The sequence below is a fragment of the Parasteatoda tepidariorum genome, chromosome 5 (assembly GCF_982258835.1).
Source record: "Parasteatoda tepidariorum strain Cologne lab strain chromosome 5, Ptep-v5.0, whole genome shotgun sequence".
NCBI lineage: Eukaryota > Metazoa > Arthropoda > Arachnida > Araneae > Theridiidae > Parasteatoda > Parasteatoda tepidariorum.
The window spans coordinates 75,858,613-75,884,772 of NC_141759.1; the positions used below are offsets into that span (position 1 = coordinate 75,858,613).

General features: G+C 26.9%; 1 protein-coding gene across 44 annotated transcripts in view; it reads right to left on the bottom strand.

Annotated features, from left to right (window-relative positions):
* Positions 1-26,160, bottom strand: part of chb (CLIP-associating protein) — a 146,244-nt gene that overhangs the window by 31,157 nt on the left and 88,927 nt on the right. For 7 of the 44 annotated variants that reach the window (XM_087164307.1, XM_087164306.1, XM_087164300.1 and 4 more), the window contains 13 exons: positions 22,614-22,651; positions 20,392-20,491; positions 17,472-17,522; positions 14,235-14,302; positions 11,906-11,998; positions 10,813-10,958; positions 9,469-9,604; positions 9,227-9,297; positions 7,356-7,493; positions 5,171-5,365; positions 3,686-3,756; positions 1,786-1,884; positions 95-193 (listed from right to left, as the gene is read on the bottom strand). In XM_087164307.1, coding sequence (XP_087020433.1) covers positions 95-193; positions 1,786-1,884; positions 3,686-3,756; positions 5,171-5,365; positions 7,356-7,493; positions 9,227-9,297; positions 9,469-9,604; positions 10,813-10,958; positions 11,906-11,998; positions 14,235-14,302; positions 17,472-17,522; positions 20,392-20,491; positions 22,614-22,651 — 1,305 coding nt within the window. Of the gene's footprint in view, positions 1-94; positions 194-1,785; positions 1,885-3,685; positions 3,757-5,170; positions 5,366-7,355; positions 7,494-9,226; positions 9,298-9,468; positions 9,605-10,812; positions 10,959-11,905; positions 11,999-14,234; positions 14,303-15,535; positions 15,617-17,471; positions 17,523-20,391; positions 20,492-21,413; positions 21,441-22,613; positions 22,652-26,160 lie in introns of all 44 variants that reach the window. The other 37 variants (XM_087164286.1, XM_087164287.1, XM_087164281.1 and 34 more) reach the window with 13 other exon arrangements.

Sequence of the window (26,160 nt, forward strand, 5' to 3'; positions counted from 1 at the left end):
GAGATTAAATTCTGTAATTGTGGGATTAAATCTTAATATTTTTAAAACACTTATAATGTAAAACTGTATAAGGTTAAGAGGAAGAAAGACTAACGTTGTGATTGTGATCCTCTCGGTCTGGGTTTCATAACTCGTTCGGGAGAAGTGATAGCGTGAATAGAAGTGTCATTACGTCTGACAGCTGGAGTTCGAGCTATATAAAAATTCACAAAATTTAAATTACAGCAAGACGAGTAACACAATACAATAATAAAGTACAATAATTGAATAATAAATTAAGAAAGTATAAGAAAAGATATCAAGGAGATATTATGTATTACAATGGATGGATAAAAAAAGAGAAAATAATTAATCCTTTTATTGCTGCTATCTGCTCTGCTAAAGGGACATCACTGAATGGTGCACATTGAATGGTAAGAATTACATTTTATGTAATACAATTATATTTGTAACTATAAAATATAATATAGCTGCAATGCATTACATTACTTTATTTACATTTGTAGCTATAAAATATTTCTCCTCTAATTGCAACACACAGGGGAAATTCTTGTTTTGACTTACAAAAGATATTAAACCCATTCAAAATAAACTTTAAGTAGTATTAATCCAATAAAGATCAACGGGATATTGACCTAGAGATAAATGGAATAAAAGCCAGTGGCAGTTTGAAGCATATTGGGATGGTTACCAAATATTTTCAAGCTTACGCAAGCTAATTACAGTGCTTAAACACACAGCATTGTGTAGTTGTCTGCTAAATACGCTGTTCGTACATGTAGGGCATCACGTGGATGCCAGCTAAATGTGGTGCACATGAGGGAAAGGGAAAAATGCAATATTTAAGCTGTAGAAGATGTCAAATTCTCACACATAGTTTATATTTTAAAAAGCACACATGCAAAATCTAATCGCATGCAAAGTCAAAATAGAAATAGTTATAAATCAAAGTCACGAATAGTGCCATTTGGTAATTATGATAAAACGTAATTATAACACAACTTTGTAAAGGCATCTTGCATTCCTGATTTTACACTGAAAAAAGAGAGAAATTGATAACAGTTAAAAAGCACATTGCATAAAGCAATAAATAAAAGAAAGAAATGATTCTTAATGATAATGAAGAAATATGTACCAAATAAAACTTGAAGCTGAAGAAGACTGGTAACATAAAACCTGACATAATATATTATTATTATAACAGAAGTAATTAGTTAATCTATGAAAATAAGTAAATAGATAAAATTTAAAAATTATTCTTTTTTAAATGAGTAGAAGATTGAGATAAGATTTGCCTAGATTGTCATGAGATAAGATTTGCCTAGATTGTCAAACTTTGTGAAAGCTTAACTCAATAAGAAAGCTAAAGGAATTTCTTTGTAAATAACATTCATTAAATACCCATCACTAACAACTGCAGAATAAATTAACTTCTTTAGGAATTGAACAAGTGCTCAACATAAAAATATCTCAGTAAACATTCGTCCACTTTAATTTCATTATAAATAAGGTAGAAAAAAATTTCATTCCACAAAAAAAAAATTTAAAAAAAAAGATAGTATTTCATTTCAGTAAAAATAATTTCCAAGATGAGAAATATAAAAAGAGAAATTTGAATTTTAAAACAGCCATAATTTAATCAATAATTTCATTCAATAATAAAGAAAAAATACATGCAGTGGGATTGGAGATTTATAAATATCTAGCAAAATAAAAAGGATATAAAATGCTGATAAAATAAAACTAAAATAAAATTACATGCACATGAAAAAAAAAACAACTTACGAAGAGAAGCCATAGAACTCTTAGCAAAATTAGCTTTGGAACGCCTAACAGCCGACAAATCAATAGCACTAGTTGACCTCAATGGTTTGGGTATACCTGCTACAAAAAAGGATAAGCAAAAACTAAAATTTTAAAACAAGTCTCATATTTATTCTATAGAAAGAGTGGCAGAATGCAACTATTGAGAAGAAGAAAAAAATTAAACTTTTATTCATAGAATAAACGAAATATTAAACTGAAAAATAATAAAATGCTCAATAATTGTTTTTTATGAGATTGAGTCAGTAATTTGAATTTGATATTTTCAGAAAGTATGTTTCTTATGATAGTTTTATTATTCAGTATTATTATTGAAGTCTTAATTTTTAAACGACAAATAATTATTAGCACAACAAATATTTGTCATACCTTCATTTTTTGGAGAATATGTCAGAATCTTCCAGAATAAATTTAAAATAAATATATCATTTTATCAAAGTTAGAAACTAATTAATTTTTAAAATTTATTTACTTCTTATTATTAACTAAATTTATAAAATAGTGCTCTTAGTTACTAAATTATTTGCATTAGAACTAAATTTTGTTTGTTTGTAGTTCGTTTGATTAATACAGTGCATAAAGAAAATGATATGTAAATGGTGACTGGTGCACGTTAAATTCGTCGAGTAACAAAGTCCTCCAAGTTCCCATAACAAATCATATAGCTGGGTGTACTGATCTAGGAGTTTCCTTGTATTCTGTATTGGATCAAAATTACAAGGCTACGAAGGTGAACATTAGTAGTCACAAGCCCAAAATTAGGTCAGCTGTTCAACAATGGTTATATATATATAAAAAATATAAATCTTTATTTCATTTTTATATTTAAATTAGGATATTTAAATCAAATAATACAGAGCACTTTCTGCCACCCCTTCAAAAATGCATGCATTTTAATGAAATCATGCACTTTGAAGTAAAAAAATAAACTAATTAAAAAATAAATGAACTACAAAGCTTAAAACTTTTAATGTTATGGGTACTAACATGGCCTATGAAACAAAGTTCAACTCAAAATTGAGAATATCCATATTACATGTTCAATAATAACAAGGAAAAAAAAAAAGTAAAATATAATCCATTGGGCAATGGTCATCTTAAAATACCTAGGTCAATTTTAACTAGGGTCTACACTGGATGAATAGCGTCTTTAAAATATTGAGTCAATCGCACAATTTTATCTATGGTCTATAGTGGCTGAGTAACGGCTATAAAATATCGGGACAATCTGACAATTTTATGTAGAGTTTATATTGGTTGAATAATAGCTATAACACATCGGTTGAGTTTGACGCTTTTATATCGAACCGATAGTAGCTGAATAACGGCTTTAAAATATCGAGTGAACTTACAAATCAGTATAGGGCCGATATTGGGTTAAAAAATAGTGGGTAAATTTGACAATTTTATATAGGGTAAACATCAATGGAATAGTGACTATAAAATATTGGGCGAATGGAACATTTCAAATATCGGTTCAATATTGGCAAAATAGTGGCCTTTAAAATCTTGTTGAGCCAAGATTGGTGAATATTAGCCCAATGAGTTCCCAAGTAACTTTGCTGCTAGGGTTGTTTCATAAAATAAATTTCAAGACTTATTTTATTTCTAAAAAAAAATTGTCTAACAGCTATGGTTATCCTTTTTAGAGTAAGATCATTGAAAACTGAAAAAATTTAACATAACACAGTATAATTTTCATTTGTGTTTTGGTAGGATGCAATCAGTTAATCTTAAAGTTTTTTTAAGATCTATAAAATCATTGATAGGTTTATTTTTCGAAATGTATATTTGGGAAAAAGTGAATAGAAACTATTTAACTAAGAAGGAAGGTAAGTAAATCAAGAATGTTTGCACTTACAATTATCGATTTTAGAACTAGGTAAGTTTGAGATTCCGGTTCTTCGGCCCAGTGTTCCTGTGCGACCAAGGCTATAAAACAATAATGGTTACTCTAAGCATAAATAAACTCACAGCATATACAATATTGCTAATAAAAAAAAAAAAGTTAGCAGAGTTTTTGATACATGAAAGTTTTATCATGATTAGACATGATTTTAACTGCTCTTGTTTAAAAGCCATTTTTTAATAGCATAAATAATTTTTTCATTTTAAAATGGACATTTTTAATATTAGGAAAAAAATTAATTTTAAGATTTTTTGTTTTCAAAAATAAAATAATAATATTGAAACTATTGTCAGATTACTTAAACTATAGTTTAATACGAAACATTTAATTTATTCTTTTCATGACAACAGAATATGTTATCAAAATATTATAATTATCAAAATAATTATTAATTATCAAAATTTATTGATAATTATGATGCAGCTTCAGTACTGAATATTTTCAATTACGAATATCACATAAGGCGGTAAGGTTAGTTAAAATGGCATCCACCACGTACCACAGGAAAAAATCAATATAAACAAATGCCGACGTGATGCAGGAAAACCTATCGGAAGGCCTATGCGAAGACTGTTGGTCACTCTGAAACTCTAGGCGAGAAATCACAGTTCGAAAATTATGCTACCAAAAACCGTTAAGAATACAGAATCGCATAGTTGATTATTGTTTGAAAAATAAAGGTTCTCTCAAACACAAATCAAAACTTGAAATCACGAAGAGTTCATAATACAGATACAGATGTTAGACAATTATAAAACTACAAGTACATACTAAAACAAAAATATTATCCCTCATAAAGAATTAAACAAAATGTTGAAAAAAAATTTTTGACAAGGAAAAATTGTCAGAAGTTTGTTTGAATAGAATAAACCTTTAATTCTCTAATTAAAACAAAATCTAGCTGGATTCACACTTTTACTAAGAAAATTTAATGCTTAGTCACTGAGTCTTGGAAAGACTTAAAATAAAACAAAACTATTAATCTTTTCAAACATATTTCTATAAATAATACTTACAACAAAAGTTTGGAAAGTTTGCAAAGTTTGCAAAGTTTCTAGACACAAATTGAGCTAGTTTTAAATTAAAATCAAACAAATTACATTAAATGAAAATTTTAAAATGTTGTGAATGAATACAGTGTCACAAAGAAACAATGCTCCATATAACTAAGTACACTTTACTAATAATAACTAATGACAGTTTGATTGAAAATAGAAAGATTGTAGTTAAACCTAAGAATTAAAACCTAGATTAAAGAATAAATCCTTGAGAAAAAAATTTAACAATACAAAATTCATATACACACTGAAATTAATATTCTTTCTTCATGTTATGAAAAAATTAATATGTCTATCACAAAAAAAGAGCCAAATTCCCTTTTAGCTTGTGGTATAACAAATATGAACAAAAAATTAAAAAGTAGGAGATGTAACACACCTAAGATTTTCTACAGAACCAGCATGGTGATTGACGGTTGATCTGTAAGGTTTCCCACTCTGTGTTAAAGAACTACTACTAGATGAATTGCTCATAGTTACTTCATCATGTAGCATTCTCTGTTTACTATGGTCAAGGGAATTAAGAAGACAATCCGCTTGATCTCTGAAATGATCAGCAAAACTCCAGAATGCCCTAAAAAGTGGAGAAATGGACACTTTAATCATACTTATTTTAAAGCTTTATAGTTATTATGACTAAACAAAGTAGGACTTTACATACTGTGGCTTTTGCTTTTTAAACAAAATACAAAAAAAAACAGCCTATGCTTCTTAATACAACCGTTATAACAGCGACCTTCATACCATAATGCATTAATAAAGAGAGTGAAAGCTCTATAGTTCAGGGATGTGTCTGGGTGTATTAGAGTGTAAAAAAATGACAAATGCATTAAGTCCCATTAGCAAAAGTGTTCTGCTGCCCAGACCTCCCCTGACCACATTTTATCTTGTCTGGGACTTACCAGGCAGGACCTGGTTCAAACTCCCCTGTTGGTGCTAGACTTTCTTAGAGTGAACGAGCTCATGGGCCTAATCTAGCTCTGCTGGTCACGGGGATGAGAACAACAACAGTCCCATTAGCTGTTCCATAGAAGGCTGTCTCATTAGCTGGTCAGTAGACATGGAAGCAATGTAATTTTAACTTTTATTAGAATGTCAGCATTGAACCCCCCATTTCAATATAGTGACTGATATTTAATTATTTAATTTAGAAAAAGATTTAAAGAAATTATTAAAAAGAAATTATCCAAAACTAATAGAACATCAGCAGAGTATAATAGTTTGATAATTATTTACACTCTTCTTAAACAAATTAGTATCATTTCTCATTTAATTTTGCTTCTTGGGATAAAGCCTTTTTTTTAACATAGTAAAAAAAAAACTACTATTTTAAAAATCCATAGTTATTTTTAAAATTAATTAAGCATCATAAATGTCAACAATAGTGTAGGGATTTTTTTACAGTTCTTTTAAAAACTACCTTTTTCCTATTAATTTAGTGTTTTAGTACATAATTATTTTTTTCTTTTTTTATTTTGCATCAATTAGTCACTATTACTAAAATTAAGCAATATTGTGATTTTTTATGGTTACAATAAAAGAATTAGTACCTATTCTCCATTGATATAGGGTTTTTAGTACCTAACTTTTCTTACTTCAATAAGAGTATATTTTTATATTTCCTTTTTTTTATTTCTAAAAAATTATCATAATTTAAAAAAGCGTAATAATATTTCAATAAGAAATAAAAATATGGTAAAAATTATCATTTACACTCTTGGCAGATATGAAAAGTGCACGTTTCCCAAACAGCATTGTTGCACTAGTGGCATATATATTTTGTCATTTAGCATTTCGTAGATCGACAAATGTACTAATTCTGTGCTTGTTCGTTGCACATTTAGTTGTGTCTTCTATGAGTTTTTCAATACTTAAAATATCTTCAATGTTTATTTTGATGGAACTAAATATTTCACTGTTAGGTGATAACAACAAATCTCAAAAGGCAACAAGTGTACAGCTGTGATTATCACCTTTGGAAAACACATTTGACTAGGTTTAAAGGTACTGTGAGCACAACGAAACATCTTGAACTCACAAAATTTGAAGGAGTCTGTAGTCTATTAGATGAATATTTAGCTGTCTAGGGTTAAAGTGATAACTAATAAAAAAAAATCTAATTGACGTGTTTAACTAAACAATTAACTTTTAATTTTTGAATTTTTTTTAACCATATTACATGATAGCCTGGGTATTAACGGGTCGAAAACCAAAACAGCAATATCAATAAAAGAGAGAAAAAAAGGTAATATATATTTATAGTTCAAAGTTATTGAAAAATCCCTTTATGTTAAGAAACTTTATAATGCAAAATAAATAATAATAGAAGAAAAAACAAATAACTTAATTAAAAACTGGAAAAATGTCATTAAAATTTTTTTTTACAAGATTAAATAACTTATATTCATATTCAGAAAACTTTCAATATACGAGAAGACATTTATTTAGTTAAAATTAATGTAGGTAAAAGAAAAGAATCCCATTTAGGTTTAGAAAAATAAAATAATTATAAAATCTGTATTCACTCCAATATAAAACTTTCAATATTAAAACAAATTGCATACTTTCGAGAAAATGCTCGAGCTTCAGGATCTGCATCACTGATTCCTCTACGAATTGCATCGGCAAGGGTTTGAACATGTCTTTCCATGGGGTGAGTAGGCCAGGTCACTAGTAATTGATCCAAAAACTCAAAACAAGTTCTGTAAAATAAAATTAGAATGTAATTTAATTAACTGAACGTATATAAAAATAAACAACTGACATTATTAATTAAACTACTTATATTATTAATTAAATTTATAAATATTATTAATAAATTAAATTTGTTTATCTTATCTAAATCATTACATAACATGGTTAAAAATTCCAGAAAAATAGACATTGAGTTAAATAAAAAATACTAATGATAACTAAAAATAATCACAATTTCCGGTGATCAACCATTTTATTTCACTTCAAGCTTGATAGGATTCTAGAAAATGATGTACTGAACAAGATGGAATGAGAAACTTTAAAGTTCAACTATTTGTTTGTAAGCAATAAGTTTTTAAATCAGTCGAAAAATTATTAAGCTACAACTTATGTTGAGATTGCTGCAGATTTTAAGTTTAGTGTGTAAAAAAACAATTTGTTTTTGTGTGAATGATAAGAAGTAGCAAATTTATTAGCAAAATTTTTAAACTTGCTTATTAGTTCTTATGTTATTGCAATTTATATGGTCAAACTTTATAAATATATCAGTCTACTTTAGCTTACTTTACATAAATATTTTAAATGCTTCAGGAAATTTATTCAAAATAAAATACTTCACTTCAAATACACTATAAAAAATAACACAAGTGTCACATATTTATAACACTTGCATTTTAAATATTTCAGAGTAAGGAATAACACAGGGCAAAAGCAAATAAACAGAACTACAGTAGAACCCCAATTTAGGGGTTCTACTGTAGTTTTGTTTACTTGCTTTTGCTCTGTGATAATAATTCTTCCAGACCAGCCCTAAAAAATGCACAAAGCAGAAAAACATAAAATAAAGGTAAAAAATACACAAGACAAGACTCTTACAATATTAACTATTATTTTGTATACGTCGTTGAACAATTTTTGGGTTTACGACTACTAATGTTCAACTCCCTAGCCTTGTAATTTTGAACCAATCCAAAAGAGAAGGAAACTCATGGATCAGTACCCACAGATTTAACGTGCACCAGTCACCTTTTACTACACAGGTAGTCTTCAGTCCGCGAGGATCGAACCTATGACCTCTTGGACATGGGCTCAGTGCCCTACCAACCAGGCTATCCCGGCCCTCAGGATCGGATTATTCGAAAATTTAAAGGTAACTGGAAAAAAAATCCTCTTTCAAATTTTACAGTTCAAGCTCTAATATTTTCTTTACTTAAGGCCTTTTGCTTTGTGCACCACGCGGTTCTTCTGATGATTTTGCATCAGATAAGAAATCTCTTTTCCCAGACAAAAGGACAATAAAATTGAATAATAGAAAGAATGCCATAAAGTCTCACGTAAAAGAAAAAAACTCTGAGAAGTTTATGTGCGCTTTGTACTAAAAAAAAATTTTTTGGTCTATTAAAAAAACATAAAAAGCGAGATTTTCTTAAAAGCAGTATTGTAAAATCCAAGATATTTTAACAGTTTTGGTAAGGACAATTTCCATCAGCAGATAAGGACTTAACTGGTTTATATAAAAAAGAATGAAAAACCGGAGTTCCACTATATATTGATTCTAAAACAGATTTCTTAAGTCTTTATAGTAATGTGTCTTTTCTTCACTAATGACAGATAGCATAAATTTAATTAAATAAAGCTTAATGGGTGAAGCAATTTTTAAAAAGAAATAAAAATACATATTAGGCATTAGAGAATATTGTTTTAATAATAATTTACAAATATTAAAAACAACGATACTTACTTTCTAATATCTTTTGATTTTGATTGAAGATGAGAAGTTATGATGGGTATTAAACGGCTAACATGAGTATACTGAAAAATATGAAAACACGTATTAGAATGATAAAAAATTACTCAAAATTTAAAAGAGAGTTACAAACCCTAATGACTATAATATAGTTAGCATTTTTAAAATTATTAGAGGATTACAGAGAGAATAATACAACTAATGATAAAAAAAAAGACGAACACTGCATTACTAACCCTAATGATAAAACGTATGGCAACTATTCCAGCTGTGGACATTATCTTGGCACTATTAGGAATTAAATTAATTAAAGATGGCAAGAGAGCTTCAGAAAAATGATCCAATTTAGAGCCTATCTGCTGAGATAGAAATCTAAAAGAAACAAAGATGCAATTAAGATATAAAAATGTAATGTTAATGATTGATGTTCAATTTCGCATTTAAGTTTGACTTGAATTTTAAAAGCAATATCCAAATGAAACGTCACAGAACTGACTGTAAAATTACTATTATTATAGCATAAAATTAATATTATATAAAAAATATTCAAAATCTAACACTAGATCACTCATATTCCCACTGTAAAATAAATGCAAAATTCAAAATTTTCATTTTATAAAATACACAACTTGTAATAAAAATGAACATATTTTTAAAAATATTATTCCCATGAAAATTATTCTCAATGCAATTAAGAACAAATAATTTTTTTAATAAGTCCTTTTTGCATTCAATAAACAAATTTAGTAGATAGAATTTCATGGAAAACACATTTCAAAGAACAAAAGTAATATTTTAACTAGTCCAGGGTGCTTTTCAGAACAGAAAATTAACATAAAGATGTGCTTAGTGCATTTGTATGAAATTTGTCCCTCAGTAAGAAGATTGATTCGAGGCTCTCAATTTAAAGAAGTTAAGAAGCAGAATTATAAAACAATATAAACAAAGACTAGAAAGAAAGAAAAAACTAGCTACTAGGAGAAGAAATCAGAATTATAAGCAAATAATTCAGCAAAAATCATGAATGAATAAATATAACATGTATTAAAATATGTTGTTTATCATTAGTCATATATAAAATAAGAACAATGATTCAAACCAGTATTTTCCATTATATTCAATACTTTATTGACAGTGTATCACAGACTTGGAATTAATGTCTTAGTTTTTAAGGAACATTTAACCATTTGCTATCTAGTTAAAAAAATTTAAAAACTAGTAAAAGTAGTAGTTAAAATAAGAGAGGTAATTTAATAATTCAAAATAGCAATTACATGAGATATACAGTATTCTAAATTTCAAAAATTACTCTTTAATAAATGATAAATTTATTAGCAAATTAAATTGTCAAATAAATTAATCACAAACACCTAATTTATGATTATAATTATTGGTATTTTCATATTAGATGCTTAAAAATAAATTAAATTCATTTTTTTCATTTTTAAATTCCTTATAGAAATTGTTTTTGATTACATTAAGTTTCTTACTTTATGATTCACATTTTACATTAACGAAACTGTGAAAGAAGATCATAAATTGTAACATAATAATATAATTAATCTTTATAAGTAACTTACGCTATGGAAATACATGCTTCTCTGACAACCTGAGATCTTAGGTCCTTCACACTAGTTTGGAAAGGGTGTTCAAGAAGTCTTAAATAGGGATAAAACTCATCATAAGTTTGACCACCAGCTACAATAACGCTTCTGAATCGTCTAGACTGTATAATAAAAATAAATAATTACACATAATGCTAAAACAAAAATAAAAAAATTTTTCTCCCCTATTTTTAGATGTTGATTTTTAAAAAACTTAAATACTTATATCAAATGTCTCTAAAACATACAATGAAAATAAAGAAAACAATGAAACACAAAATGAATTTTAAAAAATTTAAGTATTTTACTTAGATTCCTTGTTTAATGATTTTGTTTTATATGAGGTCTTAATTTGTTGTTGTTGTTTCCAATCCCAGCTGAGATAGCGGAGCTATACCAGATCCATGAGGTCGTGAGTCTTCAAAAAATCGAGGAAAAGGAGAGGTCTCTAAAGAACCTCTTCCATGGTGAAAGCCAAGCAATCAAGTAGATGGTGAGTACTAGTCTCGCTGGAGTTGCACTTTTTACAAGATGGAAAAAGTTTAATTTGTCCACTGAAAGTGAGGCTCTTAGTATGCACACTGACAAGTCTACAGGTAGTGGTTTGGTCGGCACGTGTACCCTAAAAGTAAAAGGCTCCTCCAGGACGCTTGTGGGGATACAAATAGTGATCTGATAGAACAAGCCAAGCTTTATTAACTTTAGATTTGCGGATAGAAAACAATTCAGAGTAAGTGAGGGTAGTGCTTGGAGAGGCTGGGAGGGAAGTACCTTCTTTTGCCAACTGATCAGCACATTAATTGCTAAAAAGACCCACGTGTGAGGGTATCCACTCTAATTTACACTAATTAACATTTCTTAATTTGTTAACTCTATAAAATACATCTGCACTGTACATCACAACAATAACAAAAGTAACAGAAATAAATTTCAGAAAATTTTATATAATAGCACATCAAGAATAGAATAGACTAATACAAATTTAATGGCATAATTAGTGGGAGGAATAATCACACAAATCAAACCAACAAATGAAAATAAGATGATGCGTCAAATAGAGGCCAATTACCATTTCTACTCTTTTCTCCCAGTCATTACTAGAGTCACCTAGAACATCTTTGATTTTACTCAATTCTGATTCCAATTCTTTAGCAGAGTATATCTGGAAGAAGAAATAAACAGTAAAATAAAAGAAGAGATTAACAGTTCTCTTTAAACTTGTCGCGCCTCCAACTAGGTAGATATTTTACAGCTAGGTTCACATTCTGTTTTGGTTTAAAAACTAGATAGATGTATAAATGCCAATATCCTTAAGGTACGAGAAAATGTTAGAGTGAGGATCATCTCCAATTAGTGAAAACAATGATGGATGGAAGGTACCAAAATGACGCAATCTCTGGTTTTTAAATTTACTGCATTCGATCAAAATATGTATAACAGTTAAAGGTTCGTTACAATTTGTGCATTCTGGTTCTGGTTCGTTTAGAAAAAGGTGTTTATGAGTTATTCATGTATGGTCAATACGCAAGCGGTTTAAAAGCACTTCAAGTCTTCGACTGATGTTAACTGTTTATAAGGCTGTATGTAAGTTTTAATGGCGTGTAGTTTGTTATTAGTTTCATTCTTTCAACAGTTTTGCCATTGTGATTCGAGAATATTTTAAATTAATTTTTTTATTGATTTTTTAAAACTTGTAAAACAAAAAACATACTATAACATGTAACATTTCAAAATAAAAAATATAAATTGAAGGTTTTCAAACAAACAAATTAGGCAACAAAAACTAATTACCAGACTTGGTAACCTTACCAAAATAAAAAGTAGGAGATATTTTCCAAAGCCACCACAAAGTGTTGCAAATGGAAATTTAAAAAAAAAATGAATATAAATATGTTGATACAAATTAAATTAATCATTATGTTATACTTATCATTGATTTTTAAAATAATATATATTGCTAAAACATTTAATTCTTGATATATAAATATAGTTAATACTAATAATAAAATAACTCTAAAGAATACAAAGAAATGGATTTAAAATTATCAAAAATTCTTCATTCTTTAAGAGAATTTTTCACTTTTCTTAAAAATACATCACTGAAATTTTGCTCAATACAAGGAGCCCTCATTTCTAATTTAACAGTCAATAAGCTTTCCAAATTATCATTTGATTGAGAATGTAACTGTGTGTGTCTTAGTAAAAACATTAAATACCCTCTTGCATAACACATCATTCTCTTTTATGCTTTTCTTTTGTATTTTTCTTAAGTTGAGAGATGAATGTTCTGTCTCTTTTGCTCTCTTAATGTTTTTTTTTTTTTTTTTTAAAGTTAAATGAGGATCTTTTATATATACATATATGCACACAAACATATATACTAAATCAATTTTAGCAGGTTTTTTTAACATAAAAATTAAGAGATTTCTGTGTTAAATCCAGAAGCGTCAAAAATAATGAAAAGTCAGGAGATTCTGGCCTAAATCTGAGTGATTGTCAAGTTTGGACCATGCATGAGAAAGCGGTAGCAGACTAGCAGCATTAATGCTTTAGATAAAGCATGACAATAAGCATTTTCAAGTTTCACCTTGCATTAATATATTAAGTGACAAAGTATAAAATGAAAGTATCTATTTTTAGTAAAGAATCAGAAAAAAAGCATTAATAGCGCTGATACTATCAAAACATAGTACAGTATGGAACCGATTATCCGGAACGGTCGGGACCATCGCTATTCCGGATTACTGATTTTTCCGGTTTTCTGAATCGCTACAAAAAGCTGTTTTTTTTATTGTTAAACCCAACTAAAAAAAAAAAAAATTGGAAATAATCTTAAAAATTAGAAAAAACGATGAAGTAATACACTAATGATTATTTCCAAAATGATGGTAAGGTAAACATCTTTAAGAAAAGAAAGAAAAATCGTAAAATCTTATGAGGAAAAAAAAATTTTTTTTTTTAAAAAATGGCGAGAAAATTCATCGAATTTCGTTCCGGTTTTTTGGTTTTCCAGTTTTCTGATTTCCGGATAACGGGTTCTGTACTGTATATGCATATTTATACTAACAAAACAAAGTATCAATACCAATCTATAACATACTACTCTGTTACTAAGTTCAGATTTATGTTTTAACCTATTATTATTGGTAGTAATACAATATATTATTACTGATATTAATTTATTTTTAATAAATATATTAGTAACTGGTCAGTAAAAAAATTTTTTAAACAAAGAATGAATAAAGAAATTGGAATTATTGTGATTTAAAGGTAGAGCAAACACAAGTAAATAAGCCTAGATTAAGGTAAGTCAATTCATAAAATTGAAAAACAAATTAAAAACAAAAGATTATAAACAAAAGCAAACATGAATAAATAGCTAAATGATAATACATTACCGATATTCTTGGAACATCTTCAAATGATTTTATAAACATTTCTTCATCAGCACCTCCAGCACCACTACCTATAAATACATTTAAAATGCTTTTGTATCAGTTTTCAAAGTATTTAAAAAATAAAAAAAAATATTCCTTCATTTACACCGTTCAAATTTTTTTCAGAGTCTAGGAAGCATAATATGCAACTCTGAATATCATTTCTAACTTTTTGAACTATCCAGCTAGTTTACTATTGTAAAAACTTGTTATACAATACAACAAATGCCCTAATATTGGAGAAAATTTTGTAGAAAAATAAATGTGGTCTTTTTTCCTTTAAAATAAGGACAATTTGAGTTATTTTTTTATTTCAAAACAGTATTTACGGAAAGAAAAAAAACATTGATGTCAAAAAATTAAATTAAGTTTCTTCCTCTTACCCTTTTTTATTTTTTGATTATCAGTGTGTATCACTATACATTCACTAAATTAATAAGATCTATACTTAAAAATCAGGTGGAAAACTTTTAATCTATTAATGGGAAAAAAGTAAAAAAGGAGACGGATGAAAAAATTAAAATGCAAGTTATACTTCTTAAAATATAATATTTAAATAGCAACTGAAAAGTTTGGAATGCATCATAGTTAAATTTTGCCTGAAACTATTTTCCAAAGTAGGAATCAACATCAACAGCGTATTAAAAATTGTGGAACTGACAACTATATTTGCTTTAAATTTTAGAGACATTTGTAATTTTTAACTTTTTAAGTCTTAACATAACATAGATCTTATTTTTAACTCAGAAGGTTGTAATAAATATCAAAATTTTTATGTTTGTTATACTCAAAACTAATCTTCACAAAATTATTTATCTTCTATTTAAAACCACTATTGTATTGATTTATTACTGATAATTATCAATGAAATAAAAAAATTTAAATTTTATTAGGCATCAATTTAAAAAAAATACAAACATGATATAAAACAGAATGCATTTTGATTTAATTATCACAACTCATGCCAGATATAAAATTTTTTTAGTAAATAATAATAACTTGCACTTCCACCAAAAATTTTGTGAGCAAAAAATAAAAATATGAAGAAAAAAATAACATGCATCCATTTACTAAAATCCTATCCAAACTATTTACAAAACTCTCAAATTGTAATAAAAATAATAATAAAAAGAAAAAAGAAATTTTGATGTGAGAAACCACATTACCTAGTGAAAAGAAAACTAAATTCCAACACATAAAGAGATATAAAGTGCAAAAGAAAGAAATATATTAGAAAAACAAATCAATCAATAATTATTTACCAGAAATCCTGATAATAGGCCTCATTTCGTTTATCGAATACAAAGTCTTCATTCCTTTTGTATTAAGTAATCCAGAATTTTCTGAGTTTTGAAGAATGAAATGAGATTAATTTTTAATTCAAATAAAATTATTTGATGTTCTGTGAGCCAACAAAGGTATGCATTGGTTGTAAAGGAAGGTGGACGCAGTTTTTGAAAACATGAACCACTGTAGCACATTGAAAAAGCGTGCAGTAGGAACCATTTTTAGAAAGCAATGTTTTAACATTTAAAACCCATTTAAAGCCAATTAGGAAGCACATAAGTGATTTCAATTTTTACTACTATTTCAGGGATATTGCATAATGCTAGTTGAAGTTTTCTTTATAAAATAGATTCATTGCCTACAACTCCCATGGGGTAAAACCTTATTACTTGCTTTTAAATTTTGTTAAAAAGGCTTTTTTATATATAAATTTACCCTCCTCATGAATAATTTCCTTGAAAAGAAAACTAAAAATCAATTTCAATATGGATTGAGACCAGCCAAATAATTTCTTCAATGTTTACTGATACTTTGAAAAAGATTAAAACAATTAAATAAAAATAATAAACATAATTATTAAAATAGTTTAACAGAAATTTTTTTTATAATTAGTTAATTGTGAAAGTACTCACTTAAAACTAACCAATAAAACTCAAGCTCGTAAAGAGCTTGCTCTTCCATCATCCTATCTACTATATTTGTCTTTATTTATTTAGATATAAATGACGGATTTGATGATTTTTTTTAATTGGGAGAAGAGGTTTTTTTTCAAGTGGAGAGATTTTTTTATTTATTTTATAAACTTTCAATAAATATTTTGCAACAATTTTTCTTGCACCTAATTAGCTTTTAACACTTGAACACAGAAAAATTAAGCCAACAATAGTGACCAATTATCGTGAATTATTTTAAACATTATTATCAACAATTTAATAACAATAATATCAACAATAAATAAAATAGATGAACTGGTTATAAACATACTTTTTTTAAGAAACTTTTTATATAGCTGTATTTTAATGGAATTTCAAGTCATTAGTTTAAAAAAGGTATTTATTTTCCTTGTGGTTTTGAAAAAGCTATTATTATAACGACATGTTTATGAGGTATGCCATTCTAGGCGTAATAGCAATCTATTTAATTTATGATTGTTCATAACGCTTATTTTATTATACAGTAGGGAACTGATTATCCGGAACGGTAGGGACCATCGCTATTCCGGATAACTGATTTTTCCGGTTTTCTGAATAGCTACAAAAAGACGTTTTTTAATTGATAAACCCAACTTAAAAAAAAAAAAATTTGGAAAAAATCTTAAAAATAAGAAAAAACGATGAAGTAATACACTAATGATTATTTCCAAAATGATGGTAAGGTAAACATCTTTAAAAAAAGAAAAATCTTAAAATCTTACGAGGAAATTTTTTTTATTTTTAAAAATGGCGAGAAAATTTATTGAATTTTGTTCCGGTTTTTTGGTTTTCTGATTTCCAGATAACGGGTTCTGAACTGTATTATATTATTCATTCATTTCCCTGTTGAATAAAAAGCTATTTTATTTCAAAGAATTATAAATTTTTTATCCTTTTGTTGGAATATCCCGTTTGGCTAATAATGTTATTATTAGTAGTTGGCAACTATATTTAGAGTCTGATAAGGTAAAGATTATTTATTTAATAGGTTTCTCGAATTGTCTAAAGTAAATTTTGTTAATTTAAGAGACTATGCAAGGAAAGGGTAATGAAAAATCTAGTGCAAAAAATTTTCTACTAGGCCTTAAAGAAACTGAAGCATGCTCATGAACTAATAAAAGCAGATAGTGCAAGTATAAAATAAAGACACACAAACAACAATGATACACAGAAAAAGGTGCACAAGCAAGAGAAATGATTTAAGCTATGGGTAAGCTACCTGAAGACATAGGTTTTGATGTACTCTTCATACTTGGCTTCCTTTTGGGGGCTTGAGAAAAGCAAAAGATATTTTTCACATCACAAAATGCAACATTGTAATTGAGTACCAGAAAAAATGGTACAAAGTAATGGTTTAATATATTGGATATTATACTGATAAGTATAATGAACAATTAGCTTATGTGATTGCTGTTCTCAAAGAGAAATAAGCATACTATCACAATTTAATGGTTTAGGAGATGTTCAAGAAATAAGATCAAGATCTTCTTATGCATTAGACTTTTAATTTTTTGTTCATATTTAATGCAGTAGGATTTAGTAAGTCTAGATTTCATAATAAAAATTTAATTTGATGGGGAATTGTTGAAAGTTCAATACCAAATGTTAATTTTGGCACATTACCATTATAATCATTATCTTTTGAATATCTCAATGAGATCATTTGAAAGGTGTTTTAAAACAAGGAATCATAATATTCCAGAATTCTTAAAATGGGTTAAAGATCTTGTATTTGTCAACAATGTCTGATTAAGACGAAAATCTATGCCAAGAGTACAAGCTTAATCTATCATGCGTCTGCATGACTATTTGGTGTACCATTTTTTCTGCCAATTTTAGTGCAAAAGCATTAATACACATAAAGCTAAGAAAGAATGTTTCCAGTTAAATGCATCATAAAATGAACAATAATTAATTCTTTCATAAGGTAAAACAATTGAAAGGCTTAATGGAAAAACATGTTAACTTATTTGAGAAAATTAGCTTTCTTTTATATAAAAGACCATCATAATAAAACCTCTTAATGAATTAAAGGTTAAAACTTAAAAAGGCTTAAACTTAAAAGTTCGAGTATTTGCAAAATGTAATTTAACATGTTTTTTCACTTAGTTTTTAACATTTAGCATCATTGAGTGTTATGCATTATTCAGCAAGAAATAAATTGCAATAAGTCATATTAATATGCAATGCAAGAAAATAAGCTTATATAATTAACAAAAAGCAGAAATGGTTCAGTAATATTAGAAGAAAAAAAATTTCAAATTGCATTGGAAGATCTAAATAACAAATATACAACTATGCATCCTAAACTCAAATAGAATAATTTATCTTCTTTATTTCAAAGATCCACACTTAATAACTTCAGAGTTTAAAACCAATAGTAATTTTAAAATAAGTTCTTGACAATGATCATCTCCTCCTTCAGTTAAATCAAGCCAAATCAATTAAGATGAGTAATTTGGATAAGTACTGAATATTTTAGATAGGTTACACTACCTCTTTTGAAAATACCATAGAAATAATTTAATTTGCTTTTGAGGACCGCAATGAATTTAGTCTCCATATGTGACTTAATATTCCTCTCCCAATAATTACTTAATTATTCCTTTTTGCTAGAAGTAAGATATTAATTTGTCTTCAAAATAAACGGCAATTTGCATAAAATTTTGAATTAAAAAAAAACATTTTAAAATTAATACTCTTTTGTTTTCCTTAATAAAAATAAACTACAAGCTTTCAACTTTCTATGAGGCAAAAAAAATTTTTTTTACTACAAATAAATTACTTACATCCTTAACATGTAAACTCAATCTTTAAAATACATTTGCTTTCAATAAGTTTCAATTAAAGAAATTTTTCTTTAAAAAAATTTTAATTGTCAAAAAATTTAAAACTTTTGCACAGTATACTGAAGTTATTTCAAAAATAGCAAGTTGCATATACTTTTAAAAGCAATTTTGGGAGCACAGGTTGACCATTCAGAATAGCCTTTGGCTCCCAGGCCACAGGTTGTGCATCTCTAAATTTAAAGTTATCAAATTATTATTAGACTAAATCATGTGCACAGACATTAGAAAACTAAGTTTATGCACAATTAAGTTTATATAATTAGGTAAACAATAGACTCACTTGTAATAGAAAGAATAAAACTAATTAACCGTTTATATGTCCATCTTGTATCAAATCAGTTAATAGAAAATTAAAATAATTTTATTACTTTAGAAAGAAACTATATCTTTAAACAGTCCTCAAAATCTCTTAGACATGACAAATTAACCAATTATTTGGGTTTTTACTATTAAAATCTAGTGTCTCTAGACTTATCAGTCTAAGGACCATAATAACTCTTCCACTAAATCTCAAAAGCCTGAACCTAACCAGCAAAAACTTTATTTGGGGGGGGGGAAATGGATGTTGCTTACGCAAGGATATTGACATGTCTTTCTCAATAATTAAAATTCTCAAAATTTCTTCCAATATTTTAAACAAATAAAAAATAAAAATTCTCGACTCCTGATTGATTTTAAGCCAGAAGAGTTAAAAATATGCAACGAAATTTTGTAATTTTCCTCATTACTGATTCTCATTATTTATTTGTCCATCCTGTTATCTTATTTGTCCACTAACTATATCACCATACCAAAATACCGTATTTTTTGAAATGCAAAAGAGTTTTCTATTGCCTAACTAACCAGCTATCTATAGCGCAATTTGTTAGAGTGTGCCACGTTAAGTAGTTTTTTAGGACAAATTAATTACAATTAAAATGTTTAATTTTATTATGCATATCAGTAATTGTCTTTTTTCTAATTATATTATAAGGTTTACTCACTTCTAAATATTATAAAATACATGGGAGAGGGGGATCAGGAGCTTAGCATGTTAGCTCTTTTTTAAATGATATCAAAAGCAGTTTTTGCTGTTATCTGCAGTTCTGAAAGCTGATTCAAATCAACTATTTTTTTTTATCAAGGGATTGAAAATGCTGTTTTTATTTACAATTTTAATTGTTGACACCCGTAAAAGATTATTTGTAACATTAACTCTAATTAAAAAAAATACACATTGTACAAAAAAATTATCTTATTTATATTTATTTTAATGCAGGCTAAATATCAATGCAGTATAAATGATCTTACTTGTTGAATTCGGTAAGGATTTAGCTGAAGTAAAAACACCTCTTCTTACAGGAGGAGCACTACTTGCCCTTTTTACAGCATTCTTGTTTATGGTGGAGGACTAAAGATAAGAAAAAATAATAATGAGAAACAATTAAAAAATAATACATGAAAATCATAAATTTTACCAGATATACCTCAGTTAATGTGGTATGATAAAGATTAATATAAAACAAAGTTTGTCATTGGGAATAAAATAGTATTACTAGAGAATGAATAATAGGTATAAATAAAAAAGGTAGATATGATAATATCTACGTAATAAATATGATGGTAGAAATAAAACCATTTCAATACTTTTGAGGAATTATGAATAACTTTTCAATTATTTTCGAAAAAAATGCATAGTTTTTTAAAATTTAAAAACTAAAAACAATCCATTTAAATAAAACTAAGACCAATTGTTAAAACTCAAATGGTCATTTAGAGGTTTTCATTTAAATTTTATCGAAAAAATTTATTTACATTCATTTATTTATGAACTAAAGAAAAAAAATTCCTTCTTAAAGATTATCAGTTATAAAGACAATGAGTTTATTATCAATTGTGATATAGTCTAGTGGTGAACTACATTTGTAATAAAGTAGTAGTTGTAGTTTACAATCAAAATATGTAGTTTTTTTTGTTTTGTTTTGAGGATTACTGTTTTACTATCATTATCAATTAAGCAATATACTGAAATAAATTTATCACAGTTAATTGGATCGATAAAATATTAGTGCATTGAGTTAAAATTCTGAGCTCAATGCTTGCTTATGCAACCCAAGTGATTATTAGTATTTTTTTTTATCAGAATATGGAAACTGGAAAAATAATTTTAAATCACTAAAAAATTTAGACAGAGAAAGACAGTTAAAGATAATTCTAGTAAACTATTCAATATAAGTGAATTATTATTTGTGGAACAAATATCATCCAAATTGCACTAAATGAAAAAAAAAAAAAAATTTGATTTTATAATTTTTAAGGCAGAGCATACTCACCCCATCTTTTTCACTGTTATCAGAGTGCTTAGACACAAAATGAAAGACAGAAAGATATAAAAAATAAATTAGGAAAGAGGTGAAATAGAATAATAGAAATATAAAAGAGAAAACAAGAATAAAGGAATAGACACTCACTAAAATATTTAAGGTGAACAAAAAGTTTGATAAAAGATTTTACATTAAAATAATAATTTTTGTAGCAAACACTCTTAAGTTTTTTGGGGGAAAAATTGTTGGGGGTAAAATAAAGCTATCTAGTTAATATTATTCAAATTCTAAAGATTGTTCGATTATTTAGCTAACTTTAATAAACCTGCCACATAATGTTAGAAACCTGTATCATTAATTGGCAGTTTTTGTTGAAAGAATAAATTCAATTTTATAACTGAAATGAAAAGTGTCACTTGATTGATAACTATTTTTTTTTTTTAAATTATTTCTTTTCGATTTTCTTAAAAAAGTAAATATGAAGTAAAAGTTGTCAAAAGAATAATGAAGTGCATAATTTCAAATAATTAAAATGTTTTAAATAGAAAGCAATGACAATGGATGAATAAACTAAATAATAAATAATCAATAGTGACCCACTTGTTTATATAAAATTTTGACCAATTTAAAACTCAGATTTTAGCGAGATAAAAAAAATTAAATAAGAAGTTAAAATTTTCAATAAATTTTTATAAGGATTTGTGTTGAGAAAAGTCTGGATGACTTCAAATTAATATTCGAAAACATTAAATATTAATTTGGTTAATTACATAACTATTTTAAATGTTTACAAGAAATTGCTATTTTCCTAAAATTATTTGTCTAAATAATAAACAGCGTTTTTTTTTTTTTTTTTTGCAAATTAATCTTTATTACATTTTTAAATATAGACTCGGCTTTAATATTTTTTTAATATATTTAAGTATACCAAACTATGATTTTTGAGTTCAAACAGATTTTTAAAAATAGAAAAATATTGTTGAATTTCAATATCTATTTAATTTCTCAAAATTTATGCGCAATAAATTTACATATCTCACAAATAATTTTACTTTCCATGTAATGGTTCATGGCGGTGAATTCAGTAATTTTTTTCTTTTCTTATAGATTGAACTGCTACACATCTGCTTCAATTTTGCTGCTTTTCTTTTAACAACAAAAAATACTCAATAGTACTGACTGATAAAAAAAAAATGGAACGTAACATACCTGAGATTTAGAATCTGTTTCATCTTCAGTTCTAGAACCTAAAGAAAAGGAAGAAAAAAAGTTAGTTAAATTCAAGAAAACAGAATTTGAACCAATTAATGATATAATTGGTATACTTAATTATACAATAATCATAGCCCTTTAGAAAATTGCTACGTTGGTATCACATTTTTGTTCTGATTGTCCCAGTAACAGAGCATTTTGAAAAATTATGATCAAAACTTATAGAAAAAGTGCTGTTATTAATTATACTAAAGATTTGGCTATTAATTATTATAATCATTATTATTACCATAATATATTTTTTTTTTAAAGTCACTTATTTTAAAGCTAATAAGCATTTTGAGAGGACAAACAGTCCATTTTCTTAAACACAACTTTTATATCGATATTACATTTGAGTTATGCACACAATATCTTTACACAATTTCTATTAAAGGTCCCACAACAGGTCATCTTTTTAAGAAATCCACTGTAGACGTCTCGTCGATTTAATTACAAATTTTACCTTTTTTATTTTTCAGGTCCCAAGTCTAATAATAACGCATTAATGTACTGGTGATTTTCTACAATTAAAAAAAATAAATATTCTTATAACTTTTTTAATTTCAAATAACCTTAACTAAAATCAGATATTTGGTTTAAGATTTTGGTTAATCACGATTTTTATTTACTGAAAGAAAATACATGATGTTTTTACACGAACCTTAACAAATTATAGTTTTTAAAATAAAATTCAAAAACCTTGACGAATTCAGGGTATATTTTACAATGCAAGTATTTCACGACCTCAATAAGGGAATAGAAAAAAGAAAAACGCAGTAAGATATGAATCTAAGAAAAACTTAAAAAGTAATATAAATAATTACAAGGCTACAGATAAAAGTTGTACAAAGAATTTAGTTTCAATTAGATGTATAGATATTTTCCTTTTTAATTCTTAAGCTGAATTAATAAAAGCTTGAGAAAGAGAATGAAAAACATTAATGGGAGCTATTATAAGAAGCAACCTATTTTGAAACAATAACAATTATCCTCCAATCTATCACGCTATCATTTAAGTTTTAATGAGAGTAAAACAAGAATATTTTAAGTAAATTCAGGTTTAATTGGCCTACTTCGAAGCATTTTCCCATAAAGAGTCGGCACCTGACAATTTTTAATTAAAGATATATTTAGAATAAAACATGTTTTGATGGAAAAAAATTTATGCAATTTTTTAATGCGTACAGGTAATTAAAACCGTTTGAAATAATAAAAGTCAAAATTAAAAGGAAAAAAAAAAGAGTTCATAATATAAAATATTGGCAAAAACTAATAAAACTCAGAACATTTATAGCTTCATTCAACTTTTTCATTATCAAAAAGATTCTGTAAAACAATAATTAAAACGGAATTTCTCTTAGAAATGAATTTAAACGGAAATATTATTAAACTTTATTTTGTGTAAAAACTTGAATAACCTTTAAAAGTTTTATCTAATGTTTATGTTACAGATCGAAATTTATTAATATTTTAGGCTGTTAGTTGGTATTAAAATATATGTGCATTATTTAATTAATATAAACGGAAAATGTAGCATTGTCATAAGAAATGTGCAATAATCACTCAAAGAGTTCATCTAAATTTAGATTACAGAATTTCAAATCACCATCATATTGAGTCAGCCTCCAACAGTGGTCTTAAGTCATATTTTATGAACGAACACCTGAGTAAAAAGTGTTGCCAAACTAGGTGAAAAACAATATGTCATAGTCATAAAAATTCTAATTAATCAGTTTCTGTTTTAAACAGAGTAATTATCGTTTTCAAGATGAAATGCTAAGAACACACACGAAGGGAGTAATTAACAAAACTTATGAATTCTATCTGATAAGGAAAGAACAATTACAAAGTCAAAACACGGATACAATCAAGGATTCTTTTTCATTCCTCACTGCATTCATTGGACAACTATGAAGCATAAAAATCTGGAAGCACAATTAATTATTTTTACTTTTTACACTAGAGACTCTTGTATATGATTTATATGGCGTTAATTGAGCGCGAAGCTAGGGAAGTTAAGGCTTAAATCTTTCCGCCAATTCGGTTACAGTAGTTGAAAGCGATATTTATGCATTGTCTCATTTATTTTGACAATGAGTGCACTTCCTTACGAAGAAATTGCGCACAGTAAAAAGGTAGTTAATGTATTTAAATTGTGAGTAGGGTAAGCAAAAATAAAAATTAACTAACGAAACAAATTTTAAGAAATTTCAAACAAATAAATACGTAAGTAAAATAAACAAAAATATAAAATATTAATTCTCTGTTCATAATCCTGTTGCGTCATGCTGACATAGAGCCAAACACATAAACATTAACACTAAAAACTTAAAGCAATAAATAAAATAACAGATGATAAAAAGGTACTTTTATATTTTGCACAATACAAATGGATAAAAAGACTCTTAATTACAAAAAGAATTTATAAAAAGCCTGAGGGAGTGTGAGAAATACCTTTTGTGTAACTAATGAATGAACAGAACGAACAGAAAGAATCATTTTTGTTTGCAGCTTGATTTATTTGACATCCCGTTCAAATAATTTTTTATTTGTATTTTTTAATCTTGACTAATTCTCTCTTAAATATGTGATTTAAAAAAGCATCGCAAAATTACTATTAAGAGTGCAATATTATTTTGGGAATTATTAACCCCTTTATTATCATACACCCCTGAGATAACATTAACATATTTCATTGTAAAAAATATTTGAGAAGAACAGTAAAAGAGGGAGAGAAAAGAAATGAAGAAACCGTAAGTGAATGGGAATTGAAAAAACGAAACGGAAACTAGAAGTGACATAAGAGAAAGTCACAGGAAACGTTCTATTTAATGAAGTGCGTTGAAGTGAATCGTACTAAAGTTACATTCACGCCTTTAGAAACCTTGTATTTAATTTCAAGTAATGGGAACATTCTATGCTATAGCGAAAATGATAGGTAGGGAAAGTGATAGTATATCAAATCAAAGGACTTCCGATTCTGTTACAGTAGTAAAAAATAAAATTATAATAATTAAACATATATATATTTTATCTATCCTCGTGTTGATTTCAATCATTTTCACAATGTCTTATTTCAGAATTCTCAACAAATGAATATGTCGAAAAGAAAAACAACACCGCAATCAAAACTCTTTGGGTTGTGATTTCTGTTAATATTCCAAATTACATTCACGCCTTTAGCTTTAAGATTCAAACAAAAGGAAACTGATTTTAAATCACAAGATTACTATGCATTTTTTAATGTCTCACACAAAACTATTTGCAGAAAAACGATTTATTATCAATAATGTTTGATTAATATCAATATTTAACATGTTTTTTTTTTAAAAAAAAGAATGCACAAGTTTAGTTTAAAGGTAATTTTTTTACTTCAGAAAATCAATCATGTGAGCTCTATAAAAATTAAAATCGTGTCCTTTGTAATTTATTTTGTCAAAATAAGTTTATAACTCACAGCTTGCGCCCTCTAGCTTTGAAAAAAGCTAATATTGATAAGTAA